Below are 17,040 nucleotides of genomic sequence, written 5' to 3' on the forward strand. Positions count from 1 at the left end.
TCCTGAACCCTCTTCATTCACACATGAGAATCGAGAATCGACCACCAGCACCAAGATGGGACAGGAGCGGGGCAGGGGCTGCTGCCATGGGATAAAGCTGTGGGTGGCAGGTGCCCTCTCTCCCCCCGTTGGGCTGCAGGACCAGAGCTGGTCAGCCCCAGCCTCAGGGAACAGGAGCACAAGTGGACAAGGGACAGGCACGGTCCGCCCAATACTGGGGTACCTGTAACCCAAACAAGGAGGCAGCCTCTCCATCTTCCTCGATCAGCTTAAGACAAACTTGGGGCCAGAGCAGCCTCACCGGTTTGTGCACCAAATGTCTGCAGGTTGAGGAGGCAGCTGCACACGTGTTAAAGGCCGGCCTGACAAGATGGGCATCCGGGTCGCTTCCGTCCTGTCTTCAGGGCTCGCCCTCTGGACTCCTGTCCCTGTCCCCTGACCCAGAGGGAGAACTCCCTGGAGGGACTCGGGATCCTCGGTTAGCTCTGGAGCAGGGAGTGGGGGGTGGTCCCATCTTCCCCCCTTTGCCATGACTGGGGTGGTCCTGGCACACTCGCTATCTAGACAGCGTCTCATCAGTTGCTCATCAGCATGCTAATTGCTGTATGACTAATTATGCCCTGAATTCCAGTTGATTTTCTTAATGAGACAGCTGGGTTAATTATGTAATCGTATGATTACATTAGCCTAGAGTGCCCTGGCGGAGAGGGGCGGCTGCCGCGCTCTGATGTCATCACGGGGATGGCGCTCATGGGCCACTGGGCCACATCCACCCTCTGGCGTGGCCGGGGGTGGGGGCCTCTGTGTGCACGTGAGCCGGGGTCCAGGGACGTGGGGCTCTGCGGTCCTCCACCCCGCCCCCCCAACCCCTGCACACCCGCCCCCAGCACCCCCTGGACCCCGGCCCTCAGCCCTGCCGTGCTCTGTGCGGTTCAGCAGCACCCTCTTCCTCCTCTCGGGACGTCCCTGCCCCAGGGGACCCACACCGGTGTCCCACAGTCCCTGCAGGACCACACGACGGTGGTTCATGTAAAGCCAGGACAGCCCAGACTGGCCCTGGCCTCACGGCCACCGTCCCCCCACAGGTGCTGTTTCACACCCGCTTCCGCCCTGATCTCCGCACCTCGTGTTTCACTCTCTCCGCTGAGGGTCCTGTGCCAGCTGAGCCCACCTCCCACCAGGTTATGGTCCTTGGACCCCCTCTCCCTCTGCTGGACTCTGAGTGCGGGACGCCCCGGTACTGTCCCTGGGTGGCTCTGAGTCTTAGACTCTCACATGCCGCGTTGGCACCAGGGAGTAGCTGATTCCCCAGCCGAGCCACCCCTGGAAGGTAACCGGTGCCACCCATCACACAGTCGCTGAGGTCACAGAGGCAGGAGACAGCCTGAATTTCCTTCCCTCCCTCCCACCTTAGAGCCGACTGTTGGTGAGTCCTGCAGTCCCAGCCTCCAGGACGCACCCCAGTTGGAGCACGCCTCCCACTGGCCACCCCCATCCAAGCCTCTGTTACATCCCATGACCTTCACTTCACGCAACCCAAGGGGCAGAGTGGCCTTTGAGCTGCATTTGTTCACGTCCCTCGACAGTAAAATAATCTGAATTTGCATCCCCCAATATATAGACTATTTAGTTAAATGATGTGTACATGTAATTACAGTAGTGTGTGAAATACATTGCAAATCATACACTAAAAACAGAATTAAGAGTATGATGAAGACTAAAAAGGAGTGAAAATGTACATTTTTTGGAGTTCCTGTCATGGCTCAGGGGAAACAAATCTGACTAGCATCCACGAAGACTCAGGTTCAATCCCTGGCCTCGCTCAGGGGGTTAAGGACCCAGCGTCTTAAGGATCCGAGCTGTGGTGTAGGTCTCAGACTCAGCTCAGATCCAGCGTTGCTGTGGCTGTGGTGTAGGCCGGCGGCTACAGCACCTATTTGACCCCTAGCCTGAGAACCTCCATATGCTATGGGTGCGGCCGTAAGAAGACAAAAAGAAAAAGAGAGAGAGGAAAACAAAATTAAAATTTACTCCTTTTTTTTTTTTTTTGGCCATACCTGCAGCATGTGGAAGTTCAGGGCCAGGAATTGAACCTGCACGACAGCAACAACCCAAGTTGCAATGACAACACCGGATCGATCCATAACCTGCTACGCCCACAGGGGAATGCCTGAATTCACATTTTATTAGCATACCAAAAATGTCTCACTAAAGAATATATTTTTAAACCAACTTCATGGGGGCGTAATGAACGTACAATGAGACACGCCCATTTTAAGTGTGCCGTCTGGTAAGTGCGGCCAAGCACACCGTCAAGATACAGACCCTTTCTGTCGCCTCGAAACTTCCCTTAGAATCCCAAGACCAGCAGCCTCTGACCTGCTCTCCGTCATCTCTAGATGAGATCCGTCGTGTCTGGAGTTTCTCTCTTTAGACAGGTGCTCTCGCGCGTCCGGCTTGCTTCATTGGCACGGTGTGTTGGGGATTATTCACCCGTGTGTTTGGGGGAATGGTATTCCACTGTGTGGATATGTAACAGTTTGCTTACCTGTCCACCTGTTAATGGACATTTGCGTCATTTCCAGTTTGTGGCTATCATGAACAATTGCACATGGACATTTATTTTCGACTCTAACTTAGATAAATACCTAGGACTGAAATCGCCAGGGGCATGGGATGGATGTGTGTTTAGCCTGATAAGAAACCACCAAATGGTTTTTTCCAAGTAATTGTGTCATTTCACCGCCCGCCCACCCCGTACGTGTGGCAGTTCCAGTTGCTCCGCGTCTTCTCCACCATTTGCTGTTGTCAGTCTTTGATTTTAGGCGTTCTAGCAAGTGCAGAGCATATTTCATTGTGATTTTAATTTCCATTTTTCTTTTTCTTTTTTTTTTCTCTTGTCTTTTTGCTATTTCTTGGGCCGCTCCTGCGACATATGGAGATTCCCAGGCTAGGGGTCCAATCGTAGCCGTAGCCACTGGCCTACACCAGAGCCACAGCAACTCGGGATCCGAACCGTATCTGCGACCTACACCATAGCTCACAGCAACGCCGGATCCTTAACCCACTGAGCAAGGGCAGGGATCGAACCCGCAACCTCATGGTTCCTAGTCGGATTCGTTAACGACGGGAACTCCTCCGTTTTTCTTGATGACTAATTATGCTGAATATTTTTTTGCATGCCTTTGGACCTTCATAGATCTTCACTTATCAAGAGTCCATTTAAATCTTTTGCCTGTTTTTTTTAAAATGGATCCTTTGTCTTACTACTGAATTGTAGTTTTTACATACTCTAGATACAAGTCCTTTGTCAAATATATGCCCTGCAAATATTCCCCAGTTTCTTGTCGTTTGAAGAGCAGACTTTTTTATTCTAATAAAGTCTAGTTAATTAATGTTTTCTTCTAATGGTTATTGCTTTTTATGTTCTAAGAAATCGTTGCCTAGTCCAAGGTCGGACATTTTTTTTCTCCTGTGTTTGTATGTGTGGTTCTTTTTTTTAAGTAAAGTTATATAGTTTTATCTTTTACCTTTAGGTCTGTGATACATTTTGAGTTAATTTTTATGTTTTGTATGAGGTAAGAGTTGAGTTTCATTGAAAATTAATGGGATGATATATGTGTGAATTTTTTTTCTGTGCTCTCTTTTTCATTTCATTCATCTGTGTGTCTATTCTTATGTTAATATTATATATACTATCTTGGTTCTTTTTTTTTTTTTTGTCTTTTTAGGGCCACACCCACGCCACATATGGAGGTCCCCAGGCTAGGGGTTGAATCTGAGCTACAGCTGCTGGCCTACGCCACAGCCATGGCCACAGCAACTCGGAATCCAAACCTTTTGTGTTTGACCTACACCATAGCTCACAGCAACGCAGTATCCTTAACCCAGTGAGTAAGGCCAGGCGTTGAACCTGCGTCCTCATGGATATCAGTCGGATTCATTAACCACTGAGCCACGACAGGAACTCCCACTATCTTGATTCTTGCAGCATTATAATCAGTCTTGAAATCAGGTAATGAAAGTCCTTTACTGTTGGTCGTCTTTTTCAAAATTGTTTTGGCTAATTGAGTTCCCATGTAAATTTTAGATTTGGCTTGTTGGTTTTTACCAACAAGCCTACCAGGATTTAGAACTAGATTCCACTGTCTCTGTAGGAAAAATTGACAGCTCAACACTATTGAGTCTTCTAATCCAAACATGGTATATTTATTTATGTCTTTACTTTCCCTCGGCCGTATTGTATAGTTTTCAGTGTAATAACCCTGGTGCATGATTGTGCTCAGTTTATGTCTAAGTAAGTCGTGTTTTTGGATGCTAGAGTAAATGGTTTTTTTTTTTTTTTCTGTAATTTTCTTTTCTAATTCTTTGTGGCTTTAATATAGAAATTGATTAAATTTTATATAATGATATTCTATTCGTGACCTTTTAAAACAACTTCTTAGTTCAGAAAGGGTGTTTTGGGTTGTTGTGTCTGTTGAGGTTCCCTAGAATGTTCTATCTTAAAGGTTCCTCGTGCCCTTGAAGAGATTACGTACTTTATAGTTGCTGCATGGAATGTTCTGTGCATATCAAGTCAAATTGATTGATAGCATTTTTCAAGTTTTTTATTATGTTCATACTGATTTCCAATCTATAGTATATTTCTTTTTCTGTTTCTTTTCTTCCCCCTCCTCACTGCTCAGTACAGTGGTGAATAGAGGTAGAAAAAGCAGACATCCCTGTGTTTTTCCTGACCTTGAGGAAACCGTCCAATCTTTTCCCATTAAATAGGATGTCAGCTAGAATGGGTTTTTATTTATTTTTATTTATTTTTTGTCTTTTTGCCTTTTCTAGGGCCGCTTCCTCGGCATATGGAGGTTCCCAGGCTAGGGGTCGAATCTGAGCCATAGCCACCAGCCTATGCCAGAGACACAGCAACTCGGGATCCGAGCCGAATCTGCAACCCACACCACAGCTCATGGCAACGCCAGATCCTTAACCCACTGAGCAAGGCCAGGGATCGAACCCACAACCTCATGGTTCCTAGTTGGATTCGTTAACCACTGAGCCACGATGGGAACTCCTAGAATGGGTTTTTATAGACACCCTTAAAGGATTCAGAAGACTCCTTTATATTCCTAGTTTGCTGAGAGTTTTTGTCATACATGGGTATTGAATTCTGTCAGATTTTTTTTCGGCATCTATTGAGATAATCATGATTTTCTCTTTTATTCTCTGAATATGGTGGAATAGTTTACTTTGCTAGTGTTAAGCCAACGTTGCCTTCTTAGGATAAGTCTAACGCGGTTATGGTGTATTGTGCTTTTTAAATTTTTCTGGATTTAATTTGCTCATATTTTCGCTGAGAGTCTTGCACTTAAATTCATAAGGAATACAGCACTATCGGGGGGTTTTTTGGCCTGTTTTTGTTTTCTTTTAATGTTTTTATGAGTTTTGGCATCAAGGTAATTGTGCTGGTTTTATAAAATAAGTTAGAGTTTATGTAACATTGCTTTTTTTGTTGTTGTCTTTTTAGGGCTGCACCCACAGCATTTGGAGGTTCCCAGGCTAAGGGATGAATCGGAGCTTCGGCTGCCAGCCTGCACCGCAGCCACAGCAACGCCAGATCTGAGCTCCGTCTGTGATCTACACCACAGCTCAGAGCAGCGCCAGATCCTTACTCACTGAGCGAGGCCGGGGATCTAACCTGCATCCTTGTGGATACTGGTCCGGGTTCGTTTCCACTGAGCCATGAAGGGAACTCCTCGGATTGCTGTTAATCTTCCTTAGAACATCTCTAGTTCACCAGCAAAGCTATCCATCCAGGCCTGGAATTTTCCTTTTTGCTAGGTTTTTAGTTGCAAATTTAACTTCTTTAATAGAGAGAGGGCTATTAAATTTTTGTTTAATTTCTTCTTGAGTCAGTTTTGGTAATTTCCAAGGTATAATTCCTTTCATGTGAATTATCAAATTTATTGGCATAATATTGTTGATGATATTTCATTACCTTTTAAATATCTGTAGGATGTATACTCATGTCCATTTTTTCATTCCTGATCTTGGAACCTGTGAATTCTCTCTCTTTTTTTTTTCTATCCTTTTTTTTATGCTTCATTTCTTGATCAGTCTGGATAGAGGCTTATCCATTTTACTCGGAGGTTACTATGCCCTTTTTTCCTGAGTTTTTTAACGTGGAGGCTTAGGTCATTGATTTATTCCATTCTAGTTAGAGAATGTGCTTTGTATGATTTCTGTTCTTTGAAATTTACTGACAAAAAGACAAAAAGTAAAAATAAGTAAATTTACTGAGACTTGTTTTATGGCCTAGCGTATGTTCTATCTTGACAAGTGTCCCGGGTGCACTTGAAGGAAATGTGTGTTCTGCAGTTGTTGGAGTGGTCTATGAATGTCAGTTATGTCAAGTTGGTCAATAGTGTCGTTCTCATCTTTTGCATCCATACTGATTTTATACCAAACGGTGCTATTATTAGCAGAAACAGAGTTTTGAAATGTTTATTATTGTGGATTTTTCTTTTTCTTCCACTTATATTAGTTTTTACTGCATGTTTTTGAAACTTTGTCTTATAGTATATATGCTTTTAGGCTTGTTATGTCTTTTCAATGATTTGATACTCTTCAGTTTATACGGTGATTTTGTTTTTGCTAATATTCCTTGCACTAAAGTTTCCTTCATCTCATTTGATATAGGCACTCCATCTTTCTTTTTTTTTTCTTTCTTTTAGGCTGCACCCACAGCATATAGAAGTTCCCAGGCTAGGGGTTGATTTGGAGCTGCAGCTGCCAGTCTATACCACAGCCTCAGCAACATGGGACCTGAGCCGCGTCTGTGACCTACACCACAGCTCACAGCAACGGCAGATCCTTAGCACCAGGGATCAAACCTGCATCTTCATGGATGCAAGACAGGTTCTTAACCCCCGCGGAGCCCCAGCAGGAACTCCATCAGCTTTCTTTTGATGAGTGTTTTCATGTTACGTCTCTTTCTATCCTTTTACTATTAACCTGTCTTTGTTGTTTTATTTAAGTTGCACTTCTTGTAAACAACTCTGTCATGTATTTTTTTCCAGTCTGACAATCCATCTTTTAAGTGGAATGTTAGGTCTTTTTATGTTTCATGTAATTATAGATAAAGAAAAGTTTAAGTCTATCCTCTTACTGTTTGATTTCTACTTAACTATTTTTTCATGTGTCTTTCTTGCTTTATTTTTCTTATATTTTGTGATCTTATTTTATCTCCCGGATTGTCTTATTAGCCATAACCCTGTTTTTTTTTCTTAATGGTTACTTTAAGGTTTACATTAAGCATCTTTAATTTATCACACTGCACCTTTAAATAATATTCTCCTACTTCACATACAGCGTAAGACTCTCACGGTACATTTTCATTTCCTCCGTTCTGTCCTTTGTGTATTGTTACTCATTTTACTTCTACAGAGGTTATAACCCTGCAGTACATTGTACTATTTTTGCTTCTAAATAGTCATCTTTTAAAGATTTAAACATGAGAAATGTAATATTTTCTTTTTACCCATGTATTTACCATCTCCAGTGTTGTTTCTTTCTTTATGTAGATCCAGGTTTCCATCTGGCATCAGTTTATAGCATTTCCTTTAACATATCTTATAGTCGAGATCCATTGGCAGTGAATTCCGCCAGCTTTTGTTCATCTGAAACAAACGGAAAATATCTCCCTCACCCTCATTTTTGAAGGCTATCTTTTGGTTGGGTAGAAACCCCGAGGTTGGCTGTTTCTGTTTCTGTTTTCTCTCTCTTAGGTCTCCGTCAGCCTTAACTTTCTTCCCCAAGTCTTCCTTTCTCTGACTTTGATAATATTTCCCTTTTATTCTTCTTTTCAGCAATTTGGTTGTGCTAGTTGGCGTTCTTTGTGTTTCCTCTGCTTGGATTTTGTGGAGTTTCTTGGATTTGGGGGTTATTCGCTTTTACCAAATTGGGAAGATTTTTGCCACTATTCCTTCACGTACATCCTTTGCCCCATTCTGGGGCATGTATGTTAGATCACTTGATGCTGTTTCACAGGTTGCTGAGGTTTTCGTAATTTTTTTCCCCAGTCTCTTCTCTGTGCTTCTGTTTAGACAGTTTCTGTGACTTTGTCTTTGAGTTAGTTCTCTGATCTTTTTTATTTTGCAGCGTCTGATCTGCTTAAACCAGTTAGGGATTTTTTTTTTTTTTTTTCTCTCAGCTACTGTATTTTAAGCTCTAGAATTCTACCTGGCTCTTTATAGCTCCTCTTTTTCTCCTCATTGTGTTCATGTTTTTCTTCAAATCCTTGAGCTTGCTTTTAATAGCTGTTGAAGTCTTTGTAAGCCACTCCCAGTATCTCTTGTCATTTCTGATTCTTTTTTTTTATTTTTTTTAATTAACTAATTTTTTCCTCTTATTATCCTGTTGGTTGCATGTCTGGTAATGTTTGATTGGATGTTGGACATCATAATTATTAACTGGATTTCGTTGTCTTTCTTAAGTATATTAAAATTCATTTGGGCAGACAGTTAAATTACTTGCAGATCAACTCCAGTTATTCTGAGACATGTTTTGAAGCTTTGGGCGGCAGGTCTGGACTAGCCTTTTCTTTAGGATTAGCTTGGCCCTCCACTCTGGTGTGGCCCTCTGGTGCCTCTACCAAATGTCCTGGTTTTTCAGCAAGTCTCTCTTCTCTGGCTGGTTGCAACTCAAGGGCCTCCCGACACTCTGAATCCTGGGAGTTGTTTACTTCAACCTTCCTTGTGGTTCTTCACCCAGCCATGTGGAATTTCACCCTGGGTGTGTGTGTGCACCTCATCTTTTAGCAACAGACTTTTGATCACTCCTCTGCAGGTCTCTCCGCCTCTTTCTCTGCACATCTCCCTCCCTTCCAGTGCTCTGCCCTGTAAATTCCAGGATCTTCTGCTCGCCTTCTTCTCAACCCAAGAGAAATGTCATGCTCTGCCTGGGCTTCCCCCTTCCCTGTGCTACAGTCCAGAAAGTGTTTCTGGCAGAAGTTCAGGGTGATTAGGGCTCAGCTTATTTGTTTCCGTTCTCTCAGGGATTCTCATTCTGCTCTACTGCTTGCTGTTTGTACGAAATGGTTGTTTCTATACAAAATCTAGAGAAAATGGTTGTTTCATATAGATTGCCTAATATTCTAGTTGTTTATGGCAAGAGGGCCCATCAGGGCCAGTTAACCTGTGTGGCCAGAGGTGGAAATCTCCAAGTTTTATTCATTTTATTCTTGGTTTTAATGGCTGTCACCAATGCCTGGGAAAGAGAACACAAAAAGATACAGAGGTCCAAACCAAAGTAGTACATTATTAGTGCAAAAATATGATTCATATTTTCGAAGCCTGCTTACCAGTTATGAGACAGTACTAGTTGAAATTTAGCTAGTAAATTTTTATTTACCCTGATATTCAATTTTTCTTGCAAACTAGTCAGAAGATACTGTGGGGTTTTTTTTTGCGGAGGGTAGGGGGGAGGTTGGTTTTTTTTCTTTTTTCTGGCCCTGCGCATAGCATGTGGAAGGTCCCAGGCCAGGGATCGAACCTGTACCCCAGCAGTGACCCTAGCTGCTATGCCACAAGGGAACCCTAGAAGACGCTTTGTTTTGTTTTTTATTTAAATATTATCAACAAATGGTTTGAAACTACTTTTGGCAACTGTTTCATCTGGTTTGAGTTGGTTGATAACAGGTAACATTTATTGAGTATTAGCTCTGTTCCCGGCAGTGTGTACACACGCCATCGTAGTTAATTACCACTGCCTAATGAGACAGGCACAATTATTATGCCCAATCTATAGATGAAGAAAGTAAGATAGAGAGATAATAAGTACCTTGCCTAATGCTGCACCACCAGTAAGTGGCAGAGCTGGGATTTGATTGCATGCAGTCCAGCCCACACGCTAAACCATTACGCTGTACTCCCTGTCATCTGATATGAGGCACTGAGACATTTTTGTAGAAATCTTGTCTTTGCCCATAAGTTTATATGATGATGGGAACATCTCCAAATATCCACTTTTAGAATGCTGTCACTGTAAATGAGTTTCATTCAAGAAGTAGGGTTTTTTTTTTCCCCCACTAAGTATTAAAACACCACATTTACTTCAAAGACATAGATTATATGTTTATTTTTTTTTTAAATGTCTGCCAGGCAGCATATTACTGATAGCCATCTGCCATCACAGAACAGGGCAGCTACTTTGGAACACTTAGCTTTTTAAAAGAAAAGCATGTAACTCATCTTTAAGCTAAAAACTAAAAACTCAGCAACCCTTTTTGTGCTCCAGGGTACCTCGGTTTTCTTCTCCCACCCCGTGGCTTATCGTACAAGAGCGCCAGTCTCTGAAGGTTTTTTCCCGTCAGGAGTAGAATCGAATCCAGACTGTCCCCTAGTCATGTCAGCTGCTGTATTTTTGAGACCAACACACTCCGGCTGCACAGCAGGGCACCTCAGGCGTTTTTCAGCTCTAGAATCCAGTTTTTCCTCTTCTTTGTAGCTTCTCTTTCTCTCCTTAATTGTGTTCATATTTTTCTTTAAATCCTTGAGCATAGACCTCCCTCTCTGACCAGTTTCCCTTCGTGGTTCCGCACTGGTTTCTCCCGGCTCTTTGTATGTGCCATCCTCACACCCACCTCTGGACCTTGGCACTGCCGTTCCCTCTGCCAAGAGTCTTCGCGTCTCTCCTGCCCGACATCGGATCTCAGTCCCAGCATCACCTCCTCAGAGGCCCGTCTGTCCCCAGGACCCGTTCCCCATTCTCCGCATCCCGCGTTGCTCCTCTCGACGCCCGGTCGCACTGCAAGTGTTCTGTTTGGTTAGACTTTGCTGTGTGTCTCCCTCACTGCAGTAGACTGTCAAGTCCCCGAGGACAAGGATTTTGTCTTGTTCACCCTCGTGTCCCCCCGGCACCTTGAACAGTCCCGATGTCACAGCACGTGTCCCTGGGCGCCAGCCATGGGACAGAACCGTTCTTTTGGCCGAGCCCGGCTTCCCTGCTCCGTCTTGCACACGGACTGACTGTCCCCTGGTCTCCACGGGTCTAAACTCTGACCCCTGTGGTTTTAAAAAATAAATAAACCACAGCACCAGCCACTTTGCCGGTCTCTCTGTCTGGGAATGGCCTTCTTGTTTACCTTTGTTGCCCGTGAACGTGGCTTATCTCGGTGAGGCTGGGCCCGGACGTCCAGCCCCGTGCCTCGGTGGGCCTCACCCAGAGCAGACAGATGCCCAGGAATGGCTTGTTAGCTTCGCACCTGAGGAGACAGTATAATTTAGTCGGCTGCTGGTTTGGGATGCAGAAATCTTAATTAGACTTCGGCGAACCTGTTTGCCCAGCGCCCTCACCTCCCCTGCCCTGGTGAGATGCCAGCACCTGCCAGTGAGATGCCAGCACCTGCTGGGCTGCAGAGCCCCCTCCCCTGGCCTCTGGCTGAGCCACCTGGAATTCACACGATCACCATACACGTATTTAGGGGAAGGTGCCGAAGAAACACCGGCGACGGTCTTGTTGTTATACGTATGTTTTGGAGCCTTGTGTTGCCGAATGAGCTCTAGAAGGCCTCCGAGTGTTCAGGAGTGAAGTGCGAGGTGACTGTGGGACACTCTGCAAGTCTGTCCCTCTGGGTGGATGGCCCTGGAGGCGGCAGGGAAGATGGGCTGCAGCATCTGGGGTGTTCCTTCCTGCCCCTCGTATGGGTGTGGGCTCTGGCCTCCCCCAGACAGACCCCTGATGGAGCGGCTGAGGTCGGAGGTTTGTGACGTTCAGAATAAGACCTCGCAATACTTGTGTGGGGTTTAAATGGCATTGGAAATCATTAAGGAGACAAAAAGCTATGATTTCCCCTAGATTAACATGCAGGCTGGGGTTTGGGTTTGGCAGGCCGAAATTCATTGTTTTGGTCTCTAGCCCAAACATGCTAGAGTCATTATATTGTCATGTGGTAATTAGCTGTTCCTTTAATACAAGTAATAAAAATTAAGCCTAAGAGGTACTTTAGCAATGCCTTTTACATGATCCAAAACAATATTCAAATGCTGTAGGCGTTGAGTCATCCAGCCGTACTGTAGTGAAGTCTGAAGTTTAATGCATAGAGATGTCTGAACATTCAGTTCATTCTTTATTCTGGGACCAGTTCTGCTACTTAGGCATTAACCTTTAATCGTGTTAAATTAAATATACATGCCATAATGAATAATTATGAGAGTGCCAGAATTTTCATTTATAATACGATGCTTTGAAAATTTGTCTAGAGGTCCTAGTTACCATTCATTTGATAATGTGCATGTTGTTTTTATATGTCACTGAATTCCTTGCTGAATCGAACAGGAGAAGCTATTTTTTATTCGAAGCAGACACAGTGGGTCTTGGCCTCTTAAAAGGAATGGACTGGAAGAGTTGTCAACCGAAATATTAGGGATGGCGGGCACTAGACTAGCTTAGCTCTTTAGACATGTAATCGGTACTGGCAGTTGAGCTGGGAAGCCTAGAGCAGTGAACAGTCATAGAATTTTATCCAGGCGCAGTGGTTCTCCTCCTCGGTTCTTCCCTGACCTCTGTTTCAAGTTCAAGTTGTCGTTCAACACGCAGGGGCCGTGGGCATGCTGTCTGTCTCCTTCGGGCCATTTGTCCAGCAGGAGGCCGTAGGGCAAGAGGGCAGAAGGGTGGAGGCGGAAAGTGTCCAAGGAAGATACTGAAATTAAAAAAAAAAAAAAAAAAGCCATACCTGGAATGTTCCAAGGAGATTCATTCTTCAGTGTTTTTACGACTCCTACTTACGAGGAACCAGCTCCCCGAAATAGCTTTCAAAGTCTCATTTAACATAAATATTTTAACGCTGAAGAAAATAACGAGAGGCCGCCAATGAGAAAGCCACAAGGTGGTCATAAACTGTACATACGCCCAGAATCGATGCCCGGCCACTGGGCTCTCACGCGACGGGCCGTGTTGGTGTTGGACGCTGGGCCGGACCTGCCCTGGACCTGCCCCGGAGCCCACCTTTTGTAAACCCCGCGAAGACGTTGGCATCTCAGAGCATTCCTGGCTCCTGGTGGACGTGCCAACCGAGGCACGGTCGCCCAGGCCCTCATTTCCAGGAACCAAGGGTGGTCTGAGAAATGACTGGCTCTGGTATTTGGAAATTAAGTTAGGTCTTGAATATATACCCTTGCTGATCCACTGGGCTTGGTGTTTAGCATTCCTCAACCGGAGACTAAATCTTTGCAGCCGTCTCACAAGTGATGCTGGCATCCATACCAGAAATATCTTCTGTAATCTTTTCTAAGCCCAGCAGCCTGGGGTATTCTACTCTGACGGGGCCCTGGAGCCCTAGAGGAAGTGCCCCACTGGTGCCTAGCAGGTGGATTATAAGTGCCTTCCAGGCAGCAGAAATAAAAATAAAGGCCCTGTTGACGCCAGAAGAACACTTACTGTGTCTCCGTTTTGTGCTGAATGAATGCCGGAGGCAAAGGCCACGCCAGTGAATTCCATATCTGACGTTTCCGATTTTAGGTTCAATTCCAGTTTTTTTGCAAGTGAATCTTTTGGCGGATAGCACATTGAATTGGCTGCAGGATCCCTCCTAACTGCCCAGAAGCTGTTCTCCTGCTGTTCGTACCATAACCAGGAGTGCGGTGGCCTCCTGGCTGGCTGGCCTGCTGGCCCAGGATGGGTCCCAGCAACTGGGTCACCCGCTGTGCTGCTGGGGAAAGGCAGAACCACTGAGAGCAGAAACCCGGGGTTTTCCTGTCCTCAGACCAACACCTGCTGAGCCCTGACTTTCTCCTGAGCATCCTCCATCAGCAAAGGAGGACTGTGATGGAAAGTGGTCCCCTCCGAATAGGGCATCCTCCTAGAGAGGCCACCCCCTCGGAGGACCTTCCTCGTTGGAAGGACCGTCACTGGATCTCACAGTTTTGGGCCTGAGTTCTCTCTGCTCACTGACCAGGCTGAAACCTGGGCGCATCACCCCTCCTCTCTGAGCTCTGCTTTCTGCTTCCGTGACTCTCCACAAACCTACTCTGTGAGGGCTGGGCGCCTTCTGGGTGTATCAGGTATAAAATTTATTGGCGACTCGAGGCCTTTGGTTCCTTCCCACTCGCTGCCGCCTCCAAGCCGGTGCTGGGCGATTTTCCCAGGCTCCTCCCCACGCCGCCACGTGTATCTCTTCCAGTCGGATCAGGGAATGAAAAACCCTTCAAGTGTCACACAGGCCTGGGCAGTGAGCAAATCCCAGGGAGCTCGCGGCCACTCCCACCGACCCCGGTGGGTCTGCATGATCCTCCCTTAGCGCCCCAGAAAAAAGCGCTGTCCAGCCAGCCGCGGGGGCCCAGGGAGCTGACTCCCTGGGAGCCGGGCAACCTGCCCCGAGCCTCCGTGAGGCCTGGAAGGTGCCCATCTGTCTAGATGGGGGTGACATGTGTTTCTCTCTCGTGCAGACCCCGTACCAGCTCTGGACCTCGGGCAGCAGCTCCAACTCAAGGTACAGCGCCTACACGACATCGAAACGGAGAACCAGAAACTTAGGGAAACGCTGGACGAATACAACAAAGAGTTTGCTGAAGTGAAAAATCAAGGTTGGTGGAAGATGCGTTCGTTCTTGGCTTTTTCTCTTCTTCTCTTTCTTCTTCCTTTTTTAAGTTGCCTTTCCCGTACTGTTGGGACCAGCTCTCACTGTCACCTACATCATAAAGTCTGGGCGGGGCGAGACTCAGGGTCATTAAAGAGATAATAATAATGCTTAGCTATTGAGAAGGAAACCTCTCCCGCTGCCCGATCACTACACCTGTTTTTACGGCCCTCCCGACAGACCGATCAGGACTCTTTTAAAATTCTTCCTGAATCATCATGTGATAGGATCTGTCTTTTAAAAGACTGATTGATGCGTTGCCTGCGGGTGACACCTGTCACAGAGCCAGCTTATGATCAAAGGGTCACAGCCAGTAAGTCACTTAATAATTGCTGCCGATACATTAAGGCCTGAGACGCAGCCTCCACGTCCCCACACTTAAGCACCTCGGTGTCCTTGTCAGCGTCACCCGTTCATTACGCCTTTAACGAAGGAAAACAAAACCACCTCTTGGTGTGGTTGTCCAGACATCACCGAGGAGCGAAGGCAAAGACTGCCTGGCTTTTCCTGTCAGGGGAGAACAAAGGAATCGCTCCCACACCTCAAATCCACACGTGTCCGGGTCGGGAGCCCTGTGGCTGCCTGTCTTGGAGAAAAATCGCAGCCCCGTCTGACAGCCGTGGCAGGTCCTTAGCCAAGTCCAGGCAGAAGTGGGGCGGTTTGTTTTTGTTTGGGGGTGTGGGTGAGGAAGGTGACAGAAAGGAGAGCACATGGCTTGGGGGCGTCCCCTGAGGGCCCGAGAAGGAATTGCTTGATAAAGATTCTAGAAAGCATCTTTGAGTTTTGAGACCTTCAGACGCGGGCCGGCGAGGAGGGACTGTCCGCGCACAGGACCCGACTTGGGCTTGAGGGCACCAGTCCTGAGGCCTCTTCCCTCCTTGAGGATGCCCCCTTGTCCTGGCCCTCAGGGAGCACCGAGCCTGTGGGACTCCAGCGACAGTGTGGTCCTGCTGGGGAGCAAGGCGGGACCCTCAGTTTGACTGGGTTTTGCGGGGAGGGCGTGATCCCCCTTCCCCTCCCGCCTCATCCGCGTCCCCGGGGGCCAGCTGCCCAGCCTGGGGCCGCAGCTGAGCATGGGGCCGCCTCCCCGCCAAGGCCTCGCCCTACAGGCATTTTTTAATGAAAAGTAGAGCCCAGGACTCGAGAGCAGGGGCTCCGGAGGCAGGCAGACCGGGCCGGGCCCCTCGGCTGCCACCACTCCACTGTGCAGCCCGGAGCAGGAGGTCTCAGGTTGTGGAAGCCTCGTTTTCTTGGATGAGGGGGTTCTCCTCTTGACCCGGTCGGGCTGCGGTCGGATTAAATGAGGTTCGGGCCGGGTACCCAGCGCTGTTCCCGACACTCAGTAAGCAGCTGCTGCTCCAACAGAGCACTGCTGGGTTTTTTCCAGAAATTGCCCTCCCCCCAATCCTTTTCTTTATTTATTGGTATCTTTACAGATACCAACTGCCAGAAAAATGCCACTTTTCTCTCTTCGCTCCCCAGTATAAAAATGATTTTAATTTGGAAGGGCCAGTGTGCACGTCACTTGTTTTAATCATCACAGCTGTAGTGGGGATGGATAAAATGCTGAAACGGGGCAGGGGTTTCTTCATCATGTGCTCTAATCCCCCCCTTTAAAGATGAGTAAAGGGGGGGCAGGCACAGCCAGTTGGCACACAGCTCTCAGTGCCCCCCGACCCGCCGCCCACCTTCCTCAGGTGCTCACAGAGGGGGTCTGGCTGGGACACGCCCAGGGCAGTGTCCCCACCCTGGGCCCAGGCACTGGAGGAGGGCCAGAGGCTCCAGGACAGATGAGCCCTTGGCTCCCTGACCAGCCCATGCAGAATGGGGTAGGGGGGCAAAGAGGTCCCATCAGACAGAGTGGGAACCCCCAGGGAGGGGACCCCAAACTCCCATGGAAGGCACACAGATGGGTCACACTGAGAAGCCCATTGGAATGAGCGCTGGGGTCCAGGGGCTGGCCAGGGGGTTCCGGACCATCGTTAAAGGCAGAAACGCTGCGTGCTTGTGGCGTAGACCATCGCCCAGAAAGAATGTCTCCAGAGGTGACCCGTCACGGGGTCCACCGTGAAAGTGTTCCCTCGTGGCCAGCTTTGGCCCTGTGACCCTCTGTGTGTCACTAACCCTGTGTCACAGAGCATTTCTTCCAGGCCCTGCACAACCCCTTCTTCCCTGAACGCCCTGCCAGGGTCATGGCCTTAATTCCCTCTCTGCTCCTCCTAGGTGAGCTCTCTGGTTCCACTGAATGAAAAGGGCCACTGTCTGTCTTAACCAAAGAGCGCTTAGCTTTTCTCCACTAAGCCATGCGGGTATGAGCGCCTGGCTGACGTGCACCCGCCTTCGCAGCATGTCTGTGCAGCGCAGGGAGCAGAAACGGGCGTGCGCTCCAGCCCGAAGGAACCAGGGCAGCCAGT

The 17,040-nt window shown here is 47.3% G+C and overlaps 1 protein-coding gene across 11 annotated transcripts in view; it reads left to right on the forward strand.

Moving 5' to 3' along the window:
* CUX1 (cut like homeobox 1) overlaps positions 1-17,040 on the forward strand; it is a 352,629-nt gene that overhangs the window by 198,694 nt on the left and 136,895 nt on the right. For all 11 annotated transcript variants that reach the window (XM_047779765.1, XM_047779771.1, XM_047779774.1 and 8 more), the window contains exon 5: positions 14,436-14,573. In XM_047779765.1, coding sequence (XP_047635721.1) covers positions 14,436-14,573 — 138 coding nt within the window. The remainder of the gene's footprint in view (positions 1-14,435; positions 14,574-17,040) is intronic.

The sequence above is a fragment of the Phacochoerus africanus genome, chromosome 5 (assembly GCF_016906955.1).
Source record: "Phacochoerus africanus isolate WHEZ1 chromosome 5, ROS_Pafr_v1, whole genome shotgun sequence".
Taxonomy (NCBI): domain Eukaryota; kingdom Metazoa; phylum Chordata; class Mammalia; order Artiodactyla; family Suidae; genus Phacochoerus; species Phacochoerus africanus.